Below are 24558 nucleotides of genomic sequence, written 5' to 3'. Positions count from 1 at the left end.
AAGAGCCTGGTGCACAGCAAACTATTTCCTGCGTTTAAACTCTCATTTTCTCTCTGATGTCAACACACGCTCACTCGCTTTTCTCTCCTTGAGGAAAACGCTGAACAAACGTTTTAAGAGAGGACGTTAGGCAAACATACACATGGCTAAATAGACTCTCAACACCCTAGCAAGCTAACGTTTGATGTATGGCTATGACTGTGCGGTACACAAGAGAGGTAGAGAAGTTAAGGGACCCTGTGTGTGTGTGTGTGTGTGAGCTCATCTGTTTTTGACATGTAGTGGAATAAAACAATAGCAGAAGACTGAAAGAGTAAAAGCAACAGAACTCAGTAAATCATTTAGATTAGAGCTCAGCTAATGATTTTAACAGCTTGACATACACACACATTCACACACACACTGGGATTGTGCTTCTGCCAAAACAACGACATATTCAACATTCTCCTCTGTCTACCTCATCAGCTCACAGCCTAGACTGAATCCCTCCATGCACACACACACACACACACACACGCAAGCCGCCCACACAACCACCCACACACACACACACACACACACACACACGAATCCCAACATGAAGCCCACTGCCAGTGAAGCCTCATTCATCTTACTTTAGAGGACTTCGCTTTTTCCCTCACACACACACACACTGATTCAAGAAGTTTTTTTCTGCAAATGCGCCTTTGACAGAGCTGTCATAAACTCAGTGTGGCAAAATATGGTTTTGGAAACCTGAAATTATTTATATGAAGTCATTTCTTGTTATGGGAACACCAGGAACAATGGCTGCACTATTGGTAAATGTTTGTTTTAATGAAAGTGAATTTCATTATAATGGAATTCTATGGGAATCTATCAATTTTTTACTTTTCAGTAATGGTTGTACTCTTTGCCATTAGTGAAATGTTATCAGTTCGTATACAAGAACTTTACATAGAACTTTACATTTTACAGTGGCCAGCAAATGTACTATTTGGACACTTAGGTCAAATTTAAAATTCATGAATTTCATTGTATTCGATAACAAAATATCATCTATCAAAATGAGATTTGTAAAAAACTTATGCTGTTTTTTCAGTACTAACATTTCAACTGCAATTACTTTTAACCAACTTTTAGTTAATGTAAGAAATCAGTGGACCTAACCTAGAAGAGTAACCACAGATGTAATTCATTAAATATTTTCACAAATGTTTGACAACCAATAAATATCTGAGTACATTTGGTCTTAATTTTGAACACTTTAGCTGTTGTTTTATCATTTAAAACCTAACAAATGCCTTATAGTTTTGTTTGAAAAGTGTTGAAAATATTGGTAAATATTTATTTATAAATAATGTATTTAAAAATGATTTCATAGTAATGTGCTTATATCAGTATAAATGATAATTTATATATGAATTTAAATTATATTATTATAAATTGAATTTATTTATTTTTAATATAACTATAAACAAATCTATACAATAAATGCAATCTAGTGACATTCAGTGTTTTTAAGTGTGATGTAAGTGTCCATATATTTCTGGGTCTACCTGTATGTACTAAATTTATAATAAAAAAAATAAAATAACTGGGTAATACAGTCCATTATACATCTGACTCCGCCCCCAGGAGAGAACATGACAATTCTAAACACGGCTGATTGGCTGCTGGGCTGCAGTACCCCGCCCACTGCCCCAAGTATGAAGAACGATGGTATACTGCATGTGTTTGTGGAGTGTACATATATGATAGCACGTGTGTGAGTGTTTGGGTACAGTGCTTTGGAGGGTTTGCTTTAGTACTTTCAGAGTTTGTTTGATTTTGAGAGGTCTGAGAGGAGTTTGATAGCTGACAGTTTACCTTATATCTTTCTTGGTTTCTCCTTAAGTTAAGTCTGAGCCTCTGAACAGCAGTGAGACTGTAAGCTCAGCGGGAGACACTGGGCTGGACACTTACACTGGGTCAGGTAAGACATCCACACACACACACACTCGCGCATGCGCACGCTCACATGCGTTGCATTCAAAATGCTTGCTGTAATCCCGCTTGGGAACTTGCTGAAAGCTCTGAGCCCTCAATCTTTGTACTGCCCTTGAGATAACGTCATCAGAGCCACAAACTCTTTATTTAGATCAATGTGCTCACACACAAACACACACATGCACTCAGAGACTGAGAAACCCTCTGTCCATGCGCTCCCCTGCAGAGAAGGTTGAGGCCCTTGCTTGAGCTGACAGTGTGATGTCTCTATAGAGAAGACACAATCATGCTCGGTCATAAGCACTGCAAAAAAAAGGTCTTATTTTCAAGTAAAAAGAATTATTAAGACCAGATTTACTAGGTAAGTCAGACCTGTTTTCAGGGAATATAAAACCCATATATAGTATTTTTTTTCTTGTTTTAAGTATGAAAAGGTCATGAGTTAATGAAAAAAACATGAACATATAGTTTTACTCCATTGGTAATAAATCTATTTATAAATAAATGAGGCTTGAATAAATATATACTCTATAAAGGCTTGTTTTCAGAGACTACATCTGTAAAATATCTATAAAGGCTAAAGAGTATATCTATTTTAAAATGCAGTGCTTTTCCACTGCATTGTACGGTTTGGTATGGTTCACTTTTGGAGGGTTTTCCACAGGGTACAGTACCTGGTACCCTGGTACTTTTTTTACTTTTCATGTCTGGAGTGACATAAAGAAATAGAACAAACTGAGACAGACTCAATCCAGAAGAACTGTGGCAATGTCTCCAAGACACCTCAAGAAACCTACCTGCAAAGCTACCTGAAAAACAATGCGCAAGTGCACCTAGGACAAAAGCTTTTTTATGCATATTGTGGTCACCAAATGTTGATTTAATTTAGTTAAGTTAATAGAAGTTAATTGATAAAATCTATTTATGGCATTATTTTTGACGGCATCCTCACTTTACAGCATTTTTACACAAGTGCCTAAAACTTTGCACAGTGCTGTAGCTTTGCAGGTTTCTTGAAGCATTTTGGAGACATTGCCACAGTTCTTCTGGATTGAGTCTGTCTGGCTGCGGTCCTTGTGCAAAAAAAAAAATCTCACTGGATTATTACATTTAAAGGCAAGAATAATGTTTGATAATGTAAACTGATATTTACTACTGACACACATAGAAAAAACATAGAAATAGCTGATTTAAAACCTGCTGATTTTTTCTAGCTGATTTTTTTGTTGTTGGTGAAAATACCAGTGGCCTAAGACTTTTGCAAAGTACTGTGTACCGTATTTTCCGGACTATAAGTCGCACTTTTTTCATAGTTTGGCTGGTCCTGCGACTTATAGTCAGATGCGATTATTTATCAAAATTAATTTGACATGAACCAAGAGAAATGAACCAAGAGAAATCATTACCGTCTACAGCCGCGAGAGGGCGCTCTATGCTGCTCATTGCTCCTGTAGTCTACACTGAAAACATAGAGCGCCCTCTCGCGGCTGTAGACGGTAATGATTTCTCTTGGTGCTTGGTTCTAAATAAATGCGACTCATGACTTATATATGTTTTTTCCTCATCATGACGTATTTTTGGACTGATGCGACTTATGCTCAGGTGCGACTTATAGTCCGAAAAATACGGTATATGGTGTATGTGTCAGTATATATATATATACTGTATATATATGTGTATGTATGTGTGTGTGTGTGTGTTTAAAACTAAAAGCCTCAGAGTTTTTTTCTGAAAAATAAGTCAAAAATAGTGATGATTGTGACTGGGAAACGTTTCAGCTCAGGAAGGGAATTATGACAAGCAAACGCCAAAATTTGTTTTTGATTTTGCATCTCAAGCAGAAAAGAGGAAGAGAAGGAAGGCAGGAGAAGGAAATGAGGACATTCTTTGATGTAGAAAGAAGATTTTTGAGAGAATAGTTCCTGTTATTATTTTTTTTCTTCTATTTCTTAAATTGAATCCAGCTGGTGAGAAAGACTGAGCTGTCAATCAAAAGTGTGAGATGTGCGTGTTTGTGGATTTAAATTGAAGGCTCTTGGCAAAATCTCTTTAAATGGAAGAAGTCCTGCACACATTTTATTTTATGGTTGTTATATGTAATAAATTACACATTTAGTCCAACGACAACTGACGTGCAGTAATGACTGCTGATACATCCCAGTAAAGTGTGTGTGTGCGCACCATTGTGTGTGAAAACGATTCAGTCTCTCTAACTGATTTCTTTATTTTTTCTACTTTTGTTTTTTTGGTGTAGTTATAAGCAGCAGTGGATTCAGCCCTCGGCCGACTCACCAGTATTCACCTCCTCTCTACCCCTCAAAGTATGACACAGACACATTATGATTTATAAATGTAAATACAAAAACATTTAACCATCTTCACTGGGGTCAACACACTGATGAACCAGACAAATGAACAATGGCAGTTGATGTCAAAAAGGCAGATGACCCTTGATCTAATCAAATGAAAGCTGAATGTTTTGATTTTGTGTTTGAATGGCAGGCCTTACCCCCACATCCTGTCTACTCCCGTGGCTCCTCCCATGTCGGCCTACACGGGCCAATCACAGTTCACTAGCATGCAGCAGTCGACAGTTTACACGCCCTACTCTCAAACTACTCCACCCTATGGCCTCTCCACCTATGGTGGGTCTTTTACCTTCGCTAACATGCTGATGTATGACATATATGTGTGTTGTATATTCAGTGTGAGATGATATTATAGTCTAGCATTTATAATAGCATATGCGATTCATGTGAAAGAGCCTTTAGTATCAATCCAGTTTGACTGACAGGTCTACTCTCCTGATCTTGAGATACAGATTTGGGGGTGATGTTGCCAGGTATAAAAACAGAAGGAGGGCTAACACAAACCCAATCAACCCTCCAATCAGGGCTCAGCTATAGCCCTGGATTTACCACTCCTCAGCCCGGACAGACAGCATATTCACCCTATCAGATGCCAGGTGAGTATGTTTATGCAACCAAGTGTCTGTAACTATATTAATAATACTGTACAGCCTAAAATGCTGTAGGCTACACAGTAGAAGATACAGTTGTTATGTGACAAAAATAACTATCACTTGTAAGATCTGCTAATTACTTGTTAAAATTATGTAATTTAAAGGAGCAGTTCATAAAATTTTTGTAAAATATCAATATTTTACATTATATATTTAAGGTACTCAGTGTTAATTTCGTTAACGAAGACGACGACGAAAAATATTCGTTAACTAACATTTTTTATGTGACAAAGACGAGACGTTCACGAGCTAAAAATAATATCTGATGACGAAATTATGACAATTTATGCCTCGTTTTCGTTAACTAGACGAGACTGGACTATAATGTTATTTGAGGACTATTCAACATGTGCGTCCCTGTCATTGGATTGCGATCGGATAAGGGCCGTTTGTATATCTAGTCGGTATAGCAGCTGCGGTGGATGGATAGACTAATAAAAAGCGAACTAGCGATCTGAAATGATGGCCTCAGCACCTGAAGGGGTAGGGATAAGGTAACCAGACGTCCCCTTTTTTCCCGGGTGTCACAATTAGTTGTCGATTAAGTTAGTGAATACGGGGTAAATGAAATCGCGCTGATAGAAGTGCTCTCTCTCTCGCACATACAGCACGCGTTCTCAGTTCTCAGCGTTCAAATACACACACAGCAGTCCAAATGTTTATCGTGTAGAGTATCTCACGTAAATACAGTAGGTTATGGATTAAGTGAACGTGAACAGGTGAGTGAAAACTGAACGTGTGTCAGTATTTCATGCAAGCCTTCCGTCTTAAAGGGAAAGCATTCCAAATTAAATACCTATCTGTCCTTAATGTCACCCAACAAAAGATGTTAAATAAATGTAAACATGTTAAGTAAAACCTACAGTATGTAAAAAAAAAAATATTTATAAGTTGCTCCTTTTTCACTTCTGTTAAAGGGATAGTTCACCCAAAAATTAAAATTGTAATAATTTATTCAAGATTTTCCAAATTCACTCCTTGATTCAAATTTCTCGTAAGCTTAATTGATTTGGTCTAAAGAGAGAAGAATTAATGATTATTTTAATTTGAAAACTACATATAAATTAGCTACCAAAATAAATTTAGGTAACTACAGTTTGGCTAAAACTATTGACTAAAAGTAATGACTAAAAGTTGTCAAAAATGCTTTTCGCGACTAAAACTAGACTAAAACTATGAAGGACTCATATGACTAAAATGTGACGAAGACTATTAATCATTTTCGTCTCAAGACAAATACTAAATCAAAAATGACTGCTAAAATTAACACTGAAGGTACATATATTTAAACATTTTTGGAGAACCGTTATGGCAAAATATTGTTTATTGCCATAAAACGACAGTTCATATGACCAGGATCTGACCACCAAAACACCATAAAAGGAATAAATGATTTAAGTCTTTTGCAAAAAATGTGATTGCATCTAGTTAAGATTTGATGCCATTTGATTGGCTTTAACATATGTAACTAAATGCAATTTATTATTTTGAATTCTGGATGTGATTTATCTGTGTTGTTATTGCTGACTAAAACTATTAAAAACATTTTGTTAATTGAAATAAAGCTGAAATAAAAATATTAGGGAAAAATATTAGAGAAAATAAAAACTAAAACTGAAATAAAAATAAATGATATTAAAATAATAAAATGTAAAAAGAACAAAAAATTAAATAGTGTATAAATAATACTAAAATAATAACCGGTGCTTTTTCCTGTCCTTTTTGATGCTTGACAGCCTATGGTCCCTATAAACTGTGGTTGTATTGCTAGCGCTGTGTGTCAATTGTTCAAAAATACTAGTGTGTCTGTGTGTGTCTTTGTGTACTGCAGAAAAAATAACAGCATACAGGTTTGGAACAGCATGATAGTAATTAGGGACAGCATTTTCACTTTTGGGTTTTTCACTTTTTGGTGAGATCTGTTAGTCGTTGACTCACACTGGCTTTTCTCTCCCTCAGCAGGGTCAGGTTTCACAACCTCTCCTGGTCTCTACACATCCAACAACTCCAATCCAGGCAACTTCACCACACAGCAGGTACGGTCACATGTGCACAGATGAACACACACATGCACCAATAACGTCAGAGTTCAGCAAAGGATTGAGTCTTTTTAAAACAGCCCAGGCCTCTGAGAACAGATCGCCATCCTTCATCTGAGAGAATTTATGCTTTTAGGACTTAATGTTTCCCTAAACTTTTATGATTAAAAGCACTGCCAAAGAAAAGGACCCAACTACACTTAGACTCCCACTGATGAATTTAGCTGTGTAAACAAAGTGAGATTCTGGCGATGGTTGAAATGAAGGAGTAAGCGGAATTAGGCTGAAATGAGAGAGTGAAAGCAGTAGTGGAGTTTCGCCGAGAGCATTTTACTGCAGCGCTCATGTTCTTGAGCGAGTGAGTCAGTGACAGTTTTAGAGTCATCTCCCGTAAGAGATCCTTCAGTGTCTGCACATGTAAAACTCTCTCAAAGATACAAGAGGAATCAGGGAGTGATAAAAAGCTCTGTGTGGATGAGCCAGAAATCTGTATGTTCCAGTCCTATTACTTGAAGTATTTTTCTCCTTATTCTTCCCCTGATAAACCCCCTCTCCCTTTCTTATTCATTCATTTAGGAACATAAAACTGATATTCTTTCCACACTTTACTAAATTATAGAGGGAAGTGGGCAAGTTGTAACACTCCAGTGTTTATTTCGTAGGGTAGATCTACTGTACATTGGCTACAAAAAAGCTATTGTTTTTTTTCCACTGTTATTGATCAAAAAAAAAAAAAAGAGTTCATTGAACATCCATGTGACAACATCCCCCAATAGCAGGCTTCAAACATTATAAAACAACAAGCAAAAATGTAAAATGTGACATCAAACTGCCACAACAACAAAAAAAATGATTTATTACATTAACTGCATAATTATGTGTAATTGCATCGTGTATATTTTTATATATCACTTAAAAATACCCTGTCTGCGTTCTGGTCAGATTTTGGTTTTGAGTTGGATTTATACTGTATTTGTAATCGATTAATAAATAAATGAATATTTATTATTTGGATTTTGTTTGTTTGTTGCAGGAATATCCCTCCTATACAGCTTTTGGGCAGAATCAGTATGCTCAGTATTACTCCACCTCGTCCTACGGTTCCTACATGACATCTAACAGCTCATTGGATGGCACAGGTTCTGTCTCCAGCTATCAGCTGCAAGACTCCACCCCCATCATGACAGGACAAGCAGCTGACCTGAATCCAGGTAAGCGCACAGAACATCCTAGCTATCGCATAACAGTGAGCTAAAAACTCCTTAAAACACCTTGTTTTGAATCTAGCAAAACCCCTATCATGATGGAAGCAACTTTTGCAGAGGCAGTGTTCTTCACCAAGTGTATAAAAACAAGTTTTACCTCATAAACATCTCTACTGTTGTCCGTTATCTGTCAAAAATGGGATCATTGCCATTCAAGTTTAAAGTTAATCATTCCAATAGAGCAGCAGATGTTGCAACTGAAAGTTAGAACGGATGTTAGAATGTTCTGTTACTGGGATTTTGGCACGGAGGTGTCGTGTACTGTAGTTGTTGATTATGTTAGTAGAGCGATGGTGATTGGGGGTTTTGTCAAGCAGGCCCAAAATTCAGTGGGGTCCTAAAACTGCATTTTTCAGTGATTTAGCTTGGCTGCTGTACAGCAAAGCTCATTACAATAAAAGTTTGCTCACACGCATAGACACACAAACATTTTGTTCTATCAGATGCACCAATTTCCCACTTTCAATACTTATGTAAAACATGGTTTTTGTTAAATAAAAAACAGACATGAGAATGTACCTCAAACATTGTTGTTTTAGATCCACGTATACAATCCCTGATTAAAAGAAATACTCTGACCGCAAAGTATTATCTTTATTTCTTTGATTTACAGGACATGTAGTCCTATAGTCCATATATCTTTCAGGGACTCAGCTTAAGCCTTGTCTGTGAAACTGGGGGATAAAGTATTAAGCCCCGTTCACACCAAGAGTGATAACGTTAAAGATAACTATGGAAGTAACTATATTAGCATCCATGCCACCGAATGATATCGTCTGTTTATTCTAAGTGCACGCTCGTCTGCCGCTTTAAATTCCTGAGTTTACTATAGCAGGATAGATTCTGATTGGGTGTCAATGTTTGTTTCATTCATCAGCTGGAAAAAATTATTCTGAAAGTGATTCCAATGATATAGTTTCTCTGTGCCTTTATTGCTATAGCTGTGGTGTGGACTGCTATTCTTTAATATTGAGAACGATTTTTAGAACTATATCGTTATCTCTATAGTTATCATCCTTGTTGTGAACGGGCCTTGAGAGTGAATTTTTGAAGCTCAACTGAAAGGTTCATGATTACAGCAGAAACGTACATATTCAAGCCAGTGAGTAAGCTTTTAGGTAGCTTTGATGTGTATCATAAATATTTCTTGGTTCTCTTTTGCAGGTGAGTTTGAGGCGGGGCAGAGCCCATCCACGCCAATCAAGGAGATGGAGGACCGGGCGTGCCGAGGGGGTGGGGCTAAAGCAAGGGGGCGTGGCAGAAAGAACAACCCCTCCCCACCACCTGACAGTGACCTTGAGGTATGTATAGAATAGATAGATAGATAGATAGATAGATAGATAGATAGATAGATAGATAGATAGATAGATAGATAGATAGATAGATAGATAGATAGATAGATAGATAGATAGATAGATAGATAGATAGATAAGCAGATCTAATGTAAACATCCTCTCACTACATAATCCCTGTGTCATCACTGTTTGTGTACTGCGATCAAACATGTGTCTGATGTGCTTTTACAGAGGGTGTTTGTTTGGGATCTGGATGAGACAATTATTGTCTTTCACTCACTCCTCACGGGCTCCTATGCACAGAAGTATGGCAAGGTGAGTGCAAAAACATGTACTATGCACACATATTAAAACACACTTCCCTCCACTAAAGTGACAGTGAGCATGTTCCTGTGATTCCTGATTATTCTTAGTAAGCAGACAATATGGAAGGGAATGTAAATGCTTTAATTAGAATTGTTTTATCTGATAATAGTCATAAATAGTTTAAGTGTCATGCCAGTTCAGTTTTATTCTTTATTGTGTTTTTATAATGAGCCACCTTTTGATAGTTAGCAACATCTAGAAGTGCATGTAGATGCACCGTTTTTTTTTTAAGATTTAATATTTAAAATTTTCACTCAGAAATTCCTAGTAAATTTCACAAATAACTGCAAAGAAATGACAAGTAACGCATTGACTTAATCATAAAATTTTGAAGTAGATGGACTGAAATAGTATTTTTTGTAAAACATATTCCAATAATTTTTTACTGACAACTTCAAAAAAATATTTTTGTGTGTATATCTCCATAATGCAGTAGTAAATTTGGAAATCTTGACTCAATATTAGGTCTCCAACAGCTGTGCACTTCTACCATAGGCAGAGTTGTTAGATTCGGCATTGTAACAGCCAGATTCAAGGAGTGTGAAGCGTCAGTCTTCTTCTGACACCTTCCCTCATTTCTTGTCGGTCAGTTGGTGAGAGACATCGAGACAGCTGCGGCTATTCACGGCTCTGGGGCTATTTCTGCAGGCTCTGTGACGATGAAAACCCTCCGTTCTTAGGCACTCTCGTCAGAGACATTGCACATGCTGTCAAGCTCAAGTGCCAGCACACACCGGTAGATTAATCACCGAAACGATTGTGAAATTACTGAACCTCAGAGTTCAAAAGTGGGAAAAGCAGCTCTACGCCAATATGTCTTGAATTGTTTATTTTGATTGAAAAAAAATGGCCTCAATTTTTTTTTTTTACGTATGCTTAGATAAAGTTTAAACATTTTCAACCAGTTGAATCATCATTTCCAATCTCTGTCAGTTTTGCCATTAACTGTGTGTGTGTGTGTGTGTGTGTGTGTGTGTGTGTGTGTGTGTGTGTGTGTGTGTGTGTGTGTGTGTGTGCTTTTCTATTCTCGTTCACTGTCTCAGCCAATCAACTCTGTGCCAACAAACTCCATCACATATGATGATTTTTACAGCTGGGTGCCCTCCGCCTCTCTCGTTCTTTCACTGTGTGTGTGTGTGTGTGTGTGTGTGTGTGTGTGTGTGTGTGTGGTTTGAAGGGTGAGAGCGTCTGATGTTCTGAGACAAGTGTAGTATCTGTCATCATTTGATGGAAAAGTGGAACATTTTATTTACTGAGCAAAATGTGCATTTGAAATATTCATATCGAGCCAGAAATATTTATTTATTTATAAAGAAAGAAAGAAAGAAGGGTGTGTATTTTGATATTTTCACATTTAGAGTTTGGTTTCTATAGTAATAATTCTTTAGAACTCCAATATGTGGGTTAAAATGAAAATTCTTATGTTATTAGCTCTTCTTTTACTGGCTTACACTGAATTTTCAGTTTTCAAGATGATGTCATCAGTGATGAGAAAAAATATAAATGATGTTATTGATGGATGCAATGATTTAATCGTCATTTTTGTATACTGAATTTTTTCTATGTGCATGTTAAGGTTATTTTCCATCTTAACTTGTTCTTTACATATAATTAATCATTTACATTTATAGCTGCCTTTACACTGACTATGGCTCCATTTGCCATCTAGAGGAAAAGTTTTACTGAGCTGAGCTTGTTGCAGTGCATTCTGGGATTGTCTTCTCTGAAATAGATTCAAAGCTGTCTTTAAATATGGCCAAACATTATGGATTTACCACAATTCTGGAATAGCCTCTGCATTAGGAGTGTCTATGACACCTTAAAAAATGCATACAGTGTCCCACCAACAGCTGTGAAAATGTTTAACTATTTTCGGTTTGTTACTGGTGGTGGTGATGAATGTTGTCATGTAAAAATATCCTAACAATTATCATTTGAATTCTCAGGACCCTCCTTTGGCTGTGACTCTTGGTTTAAGAATGGAGGAGATGATCTTCAATCTTGCTGATACACATCTATTTTTTAATGATTTAGAGGTAAGCAAACTGCTCTCCTCTTGTCCCCTTTGTCTTAATTGTTTCCTCGGTCTTTTTCCAGTGTGAGTGTCTATGACTGTGTGGCCCCCTGCTGGTTAACAGTAGTAACCCCACTGTGTTTGGACAGGAGTGTGACCAGGTGCACATTGATGATGCCTCTTCAGATGATAACGGACAGGACCTCAGGTGAGTTTATCATCTGAATGATTTGATTTATTTAACAATATATAAACTTTGATTTCAAACTATTATTTTAAAGATACCCATTACTTATTCAGCTGTAACACAAAAAAATGTCTTGAAATATGTCCTTAAATCTGTCTGAATATGTGTTTTGCTTGTACGTAAAACAAGATTGTTATTGTTATTATCAACAGTACTTACAGTTTTGCCACTGATGGCTTCCATGCAGCTGCAACAAGCGCAAGTCTCTGCCTAGCAACAGGTGTTAGGGGCGGAGTCGACTGGATGAGGAAGTTAGCTTTCCGATACAGAAGAGTCAAAGAGTTGTACTGCTCTTACAAAAACAATGTTGGAGGTAAAATCTGATTACAAGTTGAAATATTGTCACAGTCATTTTTACAGGATTAATTCTAAATCTCCATAGCTGTGTTATTTAGTATTATTTATATACACTATTATAGTATTTATTAGGGATGAAATGATTCAGTGAGTCCATGATCCAATACATACCTCGATTTTTAACTACATTGTTCAGTTCGGTTCGAGTGGAGAAATTCTACATATGCATCACAGAAGTAACAGGACTTCTGACATTCCAGGAAATCCCTAATATGGATAAAGGCCTTGATATTGCTGTAACTGAATAAAAAGAAGAAGAAAATATAATGTAAAACATTTTAAATGATAAAACACTCGCCTGTGACAATATATGGTTTATCTGTGTTCCTCAAGCCATCTCAGGTATTTTCATAAAGATTAAATATATTTGTAAGCCATTTCTAATTGACATAGCCTTTATTACAGTATAGAATATATTTGTTTTACCTCATTGTGTGATAAGACGCCAAATCAGATCGCAAAAGGAAGTTTTTTTCAAACGCTCCACTAATGTGGTGAAGTAAAAGCAAACTATAAAGTTCTCTTTTGTTGGACAACACACAGACAGTTCTGAGAGAAACAAAACACACAGAAATGATTTAAACGTAAAACCGAAAAAAAAAAACCGCTATTAGGAAGACAGAAAATGACAGAAAATGACCAAAACTGCAGTGATTTCCCAGTCTAATTGTAAATACAGTGTTTTTATACATTGTATTAATAAAATGCTCTCAAATGTTGTCAAATCCTTTTTTTTAAAGGGATGTTTTAATAAATTCATGGTTTAAGATTCAAATTCTGCCTAATTAGTAAACCAGATTGTGCCCATTAGTATCCCCAGTTTCATGCCATAATATACACTACATTTATAAATATGGCATTTTGTTTATGATCTATTTCAGGGTTGCTGGGACCGGCTAAGAGGGAGGCGTGGCTCCAGCTGAGGGCAGAAGTTGAGGCTCTCACGGACTCCTGGCTGACCACTGCGCTCAAGTCCCTGTCAATCATCAGCTCCAGGTCTGTCTCTTTATGCAGCATCAGCCTTTGTCATTGAGAACTATAGCTTAACACAGCAAACAAATCCCAATCTCTGTCTCTCTTGCCCAGGAGTAACTGTGTTAACGTTTTGGTGACAACGACACAGTTAATACCTGCACTGGCTAAAGTGCTGTTGTATAGCCTGGGCTCAGCGTTTCCAATTGAAAACATTTACAGCGCAACCAAAATAGGTGAGTTCAGATACAGGTCCATACAGCAGACTTTGCCTTGAGTTCATCATATAAATTGTGTTGAACTGTTTATTTCCATTTCATTGAACTGTTGCATTTCATTTCTGCAATCAAGGGTGATGTAGAGTTCAGTCTGTGCGGAACATGCTTTGGCTCACATTGTTGCATTAAATCATAAATCAAAACAGATCAGGATGACCTGGTCATAACGTCCACATTCACTCTGTCTGATCATTCTGATTTGCTGATCTGTCATCATCTTCCAGGGTTAAAATATTCTTTCGTTCCGCTCCTTTATAAACAGCCGTGTTCATTCACAATGAGTTTATTCCACTCTCTATTACGAAACACCCTTTTTTAGCTGATATGTTGCTTAACAAATAAAGTTACAACTGCTTTCTTCAAGGCCTCCTTTAAATGTAAACCTGAACCCTTGCCATGTGAATTGGTTCAAGACAATACATAACTAAAATGACTAAAACCTAAATATATAACAATGAATTAAAATTTAAATGAAATACAATCAAACCAACAATGAAATTAATAAACTACTGAGGGAGAAAAAAGCCCTATTTAAACAGTAATTGTTTCTCATGGGAATATAAGGTATTTATATTATAAGGTGTTATAATATATTTATATTTATAAGGTGTTTTTCTCCCAACACCTGCATAAAAATTCCAGGCCAGATTACCTATTGTTTTTTGACAAGTCGTGTGGTAATTCAACTTCCGTCTGAATCCACATCTCTGAATTTACAAGAGGGAATCAATCTAAAAGTTGTTTTGTATATCCTTTTTTAAACACTGCCAAACATTGTATGATACTACTGTAGACTGGAAACTGTTTACTAGAATAATATTACATCATTGATCGACTACAGAGAGAGGATCAAAAAGAAAAAAAAGGCGAAGAGAACGAAAAGAAAAAGAAAACGCATACATTGCCGTGAACAGGCTTGTTCACCCCATGAGTGAACCGGATGAGTTCTGAGTTTGTTAAGGTTCACGTCTATGCCTTGTTTCCGCAGGTAAAGAGAGCTGTTTTGAACGTATAGTATCCAGGTTTGGCACTAACATAACGTATGTTGTGATTGGCGATGGGCGCGATGAGGAGCATGCAGCAAGCCAGGTAAAATCTCCCATCTGACCCCAAGCCTCTGACCTGTCACCTTGTTTATGTTGCAGGCAAAGAGAGTTGCTTTGAGCGCATAATGCAGAGATTTGGCAGGAAGGTAGTGTATGTTGTAATTGGGGATGGTGTGGAAGAGGAGCAGGCCGCTGCCAAGGTAACGACCCGCAGGTGAACCGGAAGCAGTGTGTGGCTTCTCAGATTGGACTTCCTGCCTGTGTGTGCTGTAGAGCTTTAGATGAAACTGATCAGTTTCCTAGTTTCCATGTGGATGTCTGTAGCGGTTGCTTTTTGCCTCTGATCAACTGAGACCAGCTTTTCTTTCTCAGATCCCAAGCCATCTAGAACAGAGCTATTCAACTGAGGTTCTCCGGGGTCACAGGCATAGTTAACCTCCTGTAGATGATCTGCTGAGATGCTGGACCTAAAGGCCCAGTTGAATACTTGCGTTCTAGGAAACCACTCTGCAGCATTTCTAAACCAAGTTTGTGTACATTATTGTTCAAATGTTTGGGGCCAGGAAATCTTTATTTATCAGGGATGCATTCAATTGTTCAAAGGTGAGAGTAAAAACTCACTGTATACATTGTTACAAAAGATACCCGTTTCAAATAATTGCACTTTCTGATGTTGTAGTTTCCACACTAAATATAAAGCAGCACAACTGTGTTTGACATTAATAAAATATGTTTCTTGAGCAGTAAAACAGCATATCAGAATGATTTCTGAAGGATCGTGTGACACTGAAGACTGGAGAAATGTCTGCTGGAAATTCAGCTTTGCCATTACAGGAATAAATTACATTTGAAAACATATTCAAGTAGAAAACAGTTATTCTAAGATGTAACAATTTCTCAATATTACGGTTTTACTATATTTTTGGTCAAATAAATGCAACCTTGGTGAGCATAAGAGACATTATTCAAAAACATTTAAGACCCCAAACATTTGAACAGGCAAAAGATAAATAAAAAAATATATTGAAATTAGTGCTGTCAAATGATTAATTGCGATTAATCGCAAACAAAATAAAAGTTTTTGTTTGTATAGTATATGTGTGTGTGATGTGTATATTTATTATGTATATATAAATACACAAGCAGTATATATTTTGAAAGTATTTCCATGTCTATTTTTATATTCATACAATTTATATTATAAATAAATATATTTAATATATAAACATAACACATTTTTCGGAAATGTATACATGCACGTGTGTGTTTTATATATACATAATAAATATACACAGTACACATACATATATCTAAACAAAAACTTTTATTTTGGATGCGATTAATCGCGATTAATAATTTAACAGCACTAATTAAAAACGTTTTTTAATTTCGCGAGATTTTGAAGTGCTAAGTTGAAGGTTTTGTAAAGGGTTTATTTAAAATCTCTAAATAAAGTTCAATACATAAAATCAGTAATTAAAATTATATATGAATATATATATATACACACATTTACATTTACTTATAGCACTTTACAATAAATTTAAATTTGTTAACATTGATTAATGCAATCGATTATATATTTCTACATATATTAAAACAACATTACTATTAAATAAAAATACAATTTGTACATTTGTCTGTCATGCATTAACAATAAACTGTAGTATAATTAAGATGAACCTTTAGCTAGATTTAAAAAAATGCTGTAATAAATGGTTAATAAAAACTATTGTTTTTAAAAATTATGTTAACAAATTTAAACATCTTGTAAAGTGTTAATGTTTTTGATCTGGATAAAAAGTGTTGGTAAATGCTTTACTAAACTCTTTATAAACCCTCTGTACTATAAGAATGTGAGTATTGAGAGGCTGTTGTTTTGTATTATGGGTTTTCTCTGTGTGATCTGGTTGTTGGATCTCTCACCTCATTTTCAGAAATGAAAAGAGCACTTGAGCTATAACACAAAAATATTAGACAAAACCTTAGTAGAGTGGCTTAACATGCCTGCATGGATATTGCTAGAAAATGTTAAATTTTGAAGCAAATACTATTTCTTATTTTCTTTTTCTCCTCACAGCACAACATGCCCTTCTGGCGGATATCCAGCCACTCTGACCTGCTTGCCCTCCATCAAGCACTGGAATTCGAGTACCTGTAACACTCAACATCTGTATCATAGGCCTTTTTTGTACAACTATTTAAGAACAAGAGTACACTGCAATCTCGTTTTATGTCTTCTTGATTCTTTTTAAGAAAACCCTGGCTTTTAAGATATTTCTGCACTGTCTTAAGAAGACTAGGACAGACTAGGGTGAGGGAAAATGGGATTTTAATGGTCAAACCAGGCTTGTAAAGAGCTTACTAAGGTCTTACGTCACACACACTGCATTTCATGTCTGTATGAGGCAAGTTCTTCATCTTGAACCACATATATCCTCACTCATCTACAGGAATCACATTATCTGTCAATATAGACTTCATTTCCACTTAAAACAGCTCAAGCGCTGTACTCTAATCAAGGATCATTTAGAATAGACACATAACTCATGTAAATTATTTTACAGTTACTAGATTAAACACTAAAGGACGCTGTTTTCACATGGTATCATTTTGAGTTTGTGTTTTTTTTTTTGTAAGTTTTTGGCAAAAAAGTCTGTATAATTTGTTGTGCCTTATGTATTTGTGTGTCAGTTTTTATTTTGAGAATGTATGTAGATAAAAAATGTAAACATCTGAGATTTGAGTGGTCTATTTTTTTTACATGTTGAAAAAAATGAATCTGCTGTCAATACTGGTGCCTCTGAAGAAATTGTTTTTTTTTTTCTTTCTTGCAAGTCAGTTGAGGAAAAAAAACAGAATAAAAGTCGAGCATCAGGGAAGCAACACCTAAAGCTTCAATAAAGCTCTGATTTCATTCTGACTGACCATTAGTTGTAAATTCTTAGGCATAATGCAGAGTTTTCTTCCAAGAATGCACCTCCAAATTTAAACATTTTTTAAAGTGTACATTTAGTGACAAACTTTTAAAGCCAAAACAAGTATAGCTATGTCATCTTTTAAGACATTTTACGAGCTTGCATAACATCCAAAAATGATGCCTGCGAGACTGGGTTAAATGCGCTCGTTGTTTGTGTACATAAGGTGGTATTTTTATCAGCTTATAACTCATTAAGAGCTTTATAACATACGTGGAATCAAAACAGCACCAGTAATTCCTCCGTTGCACACACAAAGATGTGCTGTATAGACTGGATCAAACGGTTAACATGGCTCACAGGAGAAACCCCATGTAGGCTGGAGCATTTTGTGCTTTTTATGATTACATCAGAAGACTGCATGTCTGTATAATCAGTTGTACCGCGCTAGAGACTGTTTGCGGTCGTTTCTACCATTTCTGCATGAATTGCTAAACTTGTAAAGTAAAAAAAAAAAAAAAAAACACATATGCAACAAGTAACATTTCCAAAAGATCTTTTATTTGGCGCCTTATTTCTTAGATTTGAAGTACTCCTCAATGACGTCCTTAGCCTGGGACTCTTTGCCATAGTCCTGCAGATGGAGATATCAAAACATTAGATGCACGTTATATCTTTAACATTTATTCAGATTTAAAATGAACATGACTCCAAGCTTACTTTAAAGTACAACAGGAAACAAAATATAATCCAGTTATTCAGTAAATTCAGCTTGTTGCCCTTCTAGGGACCTCGAGAATCAAAACAGGACCAAGAGGCTCGTGTCCAGGCGCTCAATCTAGCCAAGATTATTAAAACCAGACACAGGGCATGGAGAGCCAGCATCTGGACTCGACTTGGCTCGAATGTGAAGCCCTAATATTCTTATAATAAACACTAATTTTAAAGTCCGAGGTATTTTTCATTTTCCAGGTTTTCGATTAAAGGAAGTAAAATCAAAAACAGACTCCGAGTGTGAACAGGACCACAGTCAGACACCCACCTTAATGACTACACAGCTGCAGCCCACCACCTTGCGGGGTTTGCCCTCTCTGTCGATCTTGCACAAACCAACCCACTCACCAAGCTTCTTATTGTCATCAACCTACAAGAGAGCACAAAGACTGTTAGAATTTTATGACTCTACACTTTTAAGCAACAATTTGGGCATTTTGTGTTCAAATTAGGCTTATGTGTGCCAAATAAAAAGTTCTTGGCACCATTCAAGAGAACACGCTTTACATTTTGGACATCAGGGGATTTTGATCCTGCTCATGGAGACCCAGACCCCTGCATATTTCATGTCGTATCCTCATATCTAAAACACCCATTCAGTTTGCAAACGGCTCTCCTAATGAGATTATCAGAATCAGGTGCATTGAAGAAAAAAAGATTTAAAAAAATGCAGTGCCATGGTTCTCCAGGACCAGTACTGAAAACCACTGGGTCAGGAAACAAACCCTTGAGTCCAACTGCCGGTAATATAATAAGAAATATATATAAAAAAATAATAATGAAATTAAGTCACGATTCACCTTTCTTTCTGTGGTGGAAATTATACCATACAATTTAGACTGATCCTCTTGCCATTGAGTTTGAATTGAGTTTGCAATTTTTCTCTATTTTATGGTTGAAAAAGCTTCCATAAATCCTGATAAATGTTGTATTAAATGTTATTCTCATAGCCTCTCCTCACCTTGATGAGGTTGATCTGATGCTCGGCACAGAGAGCCTCCACCAGCTTGACGTACATGGGCTCGTCACAGTTTGATGCCAGGACGCAAAGATGAGCCTGGCGCCTGTCAAACAAAGAATGACCATGATGAGCCTTCAAATCTCCTCCAACAGGTTTGACCGATCACTTCAGCAGTATCTCAGACAGAAATTGGGTAACGAATGGCAGTTATCCTCAAGAGATTTCAGTAGAGGGAGCCAAATTATCATCATAGACATACAGTAACATCTTCCAGTATATTAAATAAGTCACTTCTTACTTGTCGAGGGCCTTGGCGGCCTCACGGATACCACGGGCCAGACCGTCGTGGATGAGTGCGGTCTTCAGCACTTCAGGCAGAGCCGTGTTGACATCCATCACACCTCCGGCAGTGATGCTATTAATGGTACAAAAGGATGTTATTGGGGTGCAAAGAGTCAGGTGTGTGCACGTGCATTTAACAACCTGCGGCTTTTCAGACTGGATGTCTCACTCATGATTAGAGTGAAGGGGTATCCGACTAAAGACTTAAAGTTCATCATAGCCGAGGTCACCATAAGAAAAAAATAAAAACAGAGTTTTGAGAACCTTTGATTTAACGTACAGCTTTTGGTCGCAGTTTACTTCCATTGTACATAAAACGGCGCTCAGATGCCGTTCTTATTAATCTATGAGGAGATTAATAAGGTCATAAGGTTCCTAAACATTAGGGTAAGTAAAATTAATTTTAACCGCTAAATGAAGCCATACAGAACACATTCCCTACTAACTGTAGTAGATTGTGCAGTGAGTGCGTACTGAAGTGTGCCGAGAACACAATCACTCACCCTTCCTCGGCCATTGTAGATTAGCGATGGATGAGAGGATAGACTTCTGAAATAAAGGCAGAATATAATCGATATATTAGGATCCATTCCTTAGGATACATCTTTGAGTGGTTTATACGCAGGATGCTGGCTATTGAAGACAGATTCTATCGGAGATTACAAAAACTCGCCCTACCTTCCCTCTGACTGCGAGTAAAGAGGACGTCATAGCGTCGACAACACTGTTTTAAGCGCAAAAGGCCGCGATGGTGTCCATTTCACTGCCTGCATGGATAGAACTCTTTTTTTTTTTGTGGCCTTCGGTTACTTACTGCGTGTTATTGTTTTTATGATTATCTAGAAGATATGTCTCAACAACATTAAGAATTCCGTTTTATAGTCTTTCTTATCCACGGCGATGGCGCAAGCATGTCAAATCCACCACTAGATGGCGCTGTCCCCTCCGCACATTATTCTGTGCCTCAGTCAGCCATTGCCGCCAAAACGTATGTGGACATTCACACTTAAAATGAATTGTAAAGGGATTAAATAACAACATTTAACTTTATAAGAGAACAAATTATATTAGAGCTTTTCTTAAAATTGGAGTTTAATGAACCATATTAACTTTTAACCAGCTAACGTAAGTGTTAGTGAGATTATATATTTTGGTACGCACTGCAATCAGTGAGTTAATGTGCAATCTCGGAATAAATTCCAGATGCATGCAAGTTTAGGCATGCCACATTGATGTCTTGATGTATGTGTGCGGGTTAGTGGTATGTGTGTGTGTGTGAGAGAGAGAGAGAGTCTGTTCTTGTGGTAGGTGGGGCTGTGGTAGCTGGGGGTGTACTGTCAAAACTTGCCTTCCTGGTCCTCGAGTTGGCTGAAATTGCTTTTGTTTTAAGGGTTCCAGCTTACTGAAATACCAATCTGCTTCACCAGCTACTTTTATTCCCAACAAACCTTTGAGCACTTTCAGAAGATGTCCATCACGGTGTATTACAGCAGTGTGAGTGGCTCTAGAGAGGTGTGTATCTGTATTTCTGACTGCTCAGTTGATAGGTCTACTTGCTTTTTGAAACTATGATATAAACAGATTTTTTAAGAGTGCTTGTTTTTGTGCTTACATGCTAGACAGTCGTCTTATGTCAAATTAGATTAGTCAAGTTAACTCCACAGAGGTTTGTGTTTTAAAAAATCCTACTGTAGATGGTGAAATACATTGTTATTGCAAGAAATTTGAAGTAAATAACTAGTTGCTCTTGACGCATGTCTTGAAAAACAAGGAAGAGAAACCAGAGTTTCATTGTGAGTTGTCAAAGGTTCATTGTTTTCCATCTCTGTTTCGTCAGGTGAAGCAAGCTCAGTCTGAGATTCTGCAGTTCCTGGATGCCAAGAAGATTAAGTACTTTGCTGTGGACATCACAGAAAGCAGTGACTTCAAGGAGGAGATGAGGAAGAAAGTAGGAAACCCCTCTGCGATGCCCCCTCAGGTCTTTAATGGAGACAAATACTGTGGGGTAAGTCTCATCTGGCAGCCTTGTTTTTGATACTGGTCTGTAGATCAAGAGAGAAAAATTGCTCCAGTTTTTCCTGCATCAAATCAACCTCAAGTCAGAAATGGTCAGTTGATTTAATCATCCAAAAACTGATAGGCTGCATGCTGGCATTCAAATTAATTATTTTATGAATTTAATTTGAAATAAGTTAAGTATCCACAAGTTTTTTTGTTAATTTTGAGTATTGAGCCATGATACACATATGAAGCATTTCTTGAGAATAAGTCTTTTGCAGTTACTAGGAAGATGACGTAACATTCAGGCCTTGATGTGTCATAAAGCATAACCAGAACATGGAAATCTTCTAAATAAACTAAATGTATTTGTTTGGGTTTTAAACAAGCATGTTGAAACACTGCGTCAGTTACTTAGAGGTATACAAAACAGGGCATAAGAGTTTGTAGTGTATGTTAATACTATTAATTTTGCTGTGCAAAAAACACTTGAAACAAGAGTTTGTATATAGACACTGGAGACCTGTCAGGCTCCTTCAGTTTCTTACAAACACTATAGATGAGTGCACCAGGGCTTTCTTGTGATAGTCTGCCACTCTGGGAACATCTTGAGATTGCGTCGTGAAGCTCAGAACACTACACGCTGTTTATAAATCTGCAAGAAATCACACAGTTCAGATCCCACCCATGCAGTGTGTCTGGATGTACTTTACCAGTAATGCCCGACTAATTGCTTTTAAGGATATTCAAATCAGTATTTTTAATTTCTTATTTGTAAAGACTACATAAAGCTGGTTATCATCTGTGTTTGTGTTTATAGGACTATCAGAAGTTTTCTGATGCAATGGAGGATGGGAAACCAGAGGCATTCTTCAAACTCTGAACTACTGTTGGCACACCATATTAAACCCTTGTATTTTTAAAGAATATATATGTCAAGAAGATATATTTTACATCAATAAATGAAAAAAAAAAAAGATTCTATCAAGCATATCTCGGCTACATTATGTATCTACATGTGTACAGTATCACTTCTTAATTTTGGCCACTAGGGTACAGTAATGTCTTGATTATCTAAAATGTATGAATCATAATCATAATTGATATCATTATCAAAATTGAATTTCAATTCAATTATAATATTTTAATTACTGTGCACTATTATTAGTATTCACATTCAAATATCAAAAGAAAAATGTAGGTAGAATTTTTTTTTAATTAAAAGATAATGGCTGTTATAAAGTGTTCTGTTTGTTAGAATTTTAGATCAATGTGTTTTTTTATGCAAAGTTAATTGATTGAGGGAGGTATTTACTGGAAATTTAATAAAGAAATTGGTGGGGGGGGGGCTTATGGCAACAGATGCAAACATTAAACTGGCAGAGATTCAGATAAACAATTTTTATAGTCTGATTTAAAATAATAAAAGTAAGTCATAGAGACACTGATAGGAGTTAAATACTTGGACCTTTTGTATTTTGGAGGACATGTTTTACATGAACTTTAGCGTCTTAATTAGCTTTGAAGTTAACTAATATATTATTGTTTATGCTTATTAATTAATTATACAAAAGTAGTTTGAAATCAAATAAGACCCTCTATTAAAGACTTTTGTCCTGTATGTCAAATTGTTATTTGAACACTGTATCAGTCTATTTTATTAGTATTCAACTCATGTAGCAAACATCTGTATTTATTTATAGAGGAACAACATTTTTTCACGCTCTCTACATCAGCCTCTTATGCTTGCTAATGTAAAACTGCCACATGCAAAAGCATGCTAGGATACCTGGAGTGTTCCACTGGACTTCTTCAAAAGCTACAGTATGTTGTATGCACACACTACACTATATTTAGACAATTAATCCGGCACAGCATGCTTAAGAAAAAAAAACATATTTAAATTAATTTTAATTGTAGGATGCCAGTTGGTTTTATATTGTTTTATATATAATATTTGCCTAAATTGAGACTCTCTTGAGAAACACAAGAAATAATCATTAAAACAGTTTTTGAATATACTTTATTAAAAATGAGATTTTTAAATTATTCATTTTGCGATTATGAAAGCAAACAACAGTAACTTCATACATACATCAGTACAGAAAGGAATGATTGCATTTTACAGAATGTGTGTATATGTGTGTGTTTGTGTGAGACATACGTAAAACATAATTGTGTCCTGAGAATGGTGTGTGTATGTGTGCGTAAACATACATGTTTATTCATGTGGAATCATTTAATGAATGGGAGGGAGGAGTGAACAAGAAGCACATATCACAATGAATAGTAAATGAAAAGGGCAGAGAATGTAGGTTTAGGAGTGTTTCTGTTTTGTTTGGGAGGAAAAATCTGTAAACATTAAATATGTTCTACAAAACCAACTTTGTGAGTAAAACCAACTATTCTCCCCAGCTTTGTATGATATAAGTCACTATATAAGCTACATAAATGGGTGAGCTGAAGGTTGAGGCATCACAGTGTGCTACATGCTACATGCTAACATACCCCTGAGAAGAAAAACACACTTTAACACACAATTAAAGAGGAAAAGATATGAGTTCTTAAGCATGTTTTTCAGTAGAAGGAACAAAAAGCTTTAGGAATGGGATGTGAAATTCCAGTAATAGAGCATACAGTGTTTAAATACTGATTCAGGACCAGTTTTACACTCAGAAAAGCTTTAAAGAGCCATT

The 24558-nt window shown here is 36.4% G+C and overlaps 3 protein-coding genes and 2 non-coding genes across 13 annotated transcripts in view; 2 read left to right on the top strand and 3 right to left on the bottom strand.

Moving 5' to 3' along the window:
- The window catches only part of LOC132118341 (eyes absent homolog 4-like), a 31627-nt gene extending 14011 nt beyond the window's left edge, over window positions 1-17616 (top strand). The window contains exons 5-20 of one of the 8 annotated variants that reach the window (XM_059528125.1): window positions 1618-1701; window positions 1877-1954; window positions 4223-4289; window positions 4471-4613; window positions 4790-4933; window positions 6953-7026; window positions 8063-8240; window positions 9459-9595; window positions 9821-9904; window positions 11902-11991; window positions 12119-12177; window positions 12369-12529; window positions 13455-13569; window positions 13660-13781; window positions 14812-14912; window positions 16950-17616. In XM_059528125.1, coding sequence (XP_059384108.1) covers window positions 1618-1701; window positions 1877-1954; window positions 4223-4289; window positions 4471-4613; window positions 4790-4933; window positions 6953-7026; window positions 8063-8240; window positions 9459-9595; window positions 9821-9904; window positions 11902-11991; window positions 12119-12177; window positions 12369-12529; window positions 13455-13569; window positions 13660-13781; window positions 14812-14912; window positions 16950-17030 — 1718 coding nt within the window. In that variant the 3' untranslated portion in view covers window positions 17031-17616. Of the gene's footprint in view, window positions 1-1617; window positions 1702-1876; window positions 1955-4222; window positions 4290-4470; window positions 4614-4789; window positions 4934-6949; window positions 7027-8062; window positions 8241-9458; window positions 9596-9820; window positions 9905-11901; window positions 11992-12118; window positions 12178-12368; window positions 12530-13454; window positions 13570-13659; window positions 13782-14811; window positions 14913-14968; window positions 15070-16949 lie in introns of all 8 variants that reach the window. The other 7 variants (XM_059528124.1, XM_059528129.1, XM_059528123.1 and 4 more) reach the window with 7 other exon arrangements.
- A 710-nt stretch (window positions 17617-18326) lies between these two features.
- On the bottom strand, window positions 18327-20530 carry LOC132118339 (small ribosomal subunit protein eS12). Its single transcript, XM_059528121.1, has 5 exons — window positions 20368-20530; window positions 19821-19937; window positions 19523-19625; window positions 18830-18931; window positions 18327-18421 (listed from the first exon to the last, which is right to left on the bottom strand). The coding sequence occupies exons 1-5, from the start codon at window positions 20379-20381 to the stop codon at window positions 18359-18361; spliced, it is 399 nt and encodes a 132-aa protein (XP_059384104.1). The 5' UTR covers window positions 20382-20530; the 3' UTR covers window positions 18327-18358.
- On the bottom strand, window positions 19695-19780 carry LOC132118878 (small nucleolar RNA SNORD100). The gene has a single exon (XR_009426045.1). It is a non-coding gene; the product is annotated as a small nucleolar RNA SNORD100 (small nucleolar RNA).
- Window positions 20011-20085, bottom strand: LOC132118872 (small nucleolar RNA SNORD101). The gene has a single exon (XR_009426039.1). It is a non-coding gene; the product is annotated as a small nucleolar RNA SNORD101 (small nucleolar RNA).
- A 301-nt stretch (window positions 20531-20831) lies between the features above and the next one.
- LOC132118338 (SH3 domain-binding glutamic acid-rich-like protein 3) lies at window positions 20832-22839 on the top strand. 2 transcript variants are annotated; one of them, XM_059528119.1, is made up of 4 exons: window positions 20832-20852; window positions 21255-21376; window positions 21702-21869; window positions 22683-22839. In XM_059528119.1, exons 2-4 carry the CDS (start codon window positions 21332-21334, stop codon window positions 22743-22745), a joined length of 276 nt encoding a protein of 91 aa, XP_059384102.1. In that variant the 5' UTR covers window positions 20832-20852; window positions 21255-21331; the 3' UTR covers window positions 22746-22839. The 2 variants fall into 2 exon arrangements, with proteins under 2 accessions (XP_059384102.1, XP_059384103.1); XM_059528120.1 differs by lacking the exon at window positions 20832-20852 and adding an exon at window positions 20971-20989.
- Window positions 22840-24558: the final 1719 nt, after the last annotated feature.

The sequence above is a fragment of the Carassius carassius genome, chromosome 37, assembly GCF_963082965.1.
Source record: "Carassius carassius chromosome 37, fCarCar2.1, whole genome shotgun sequence".
In the NCBI taxonomy this organism is placed as follows: domain Eukaryota; kingdom Metazoa; phylum Chordata; class Actinopteri; order Cypriniformes; family Cyprinidae; genus Carassius; species Carassius carassius.
The sequence above is the reverse complement of the archived record's forward strand: the minus strand, read 5'-3'. Positions and strand labels throughout refer to the sequence as shown.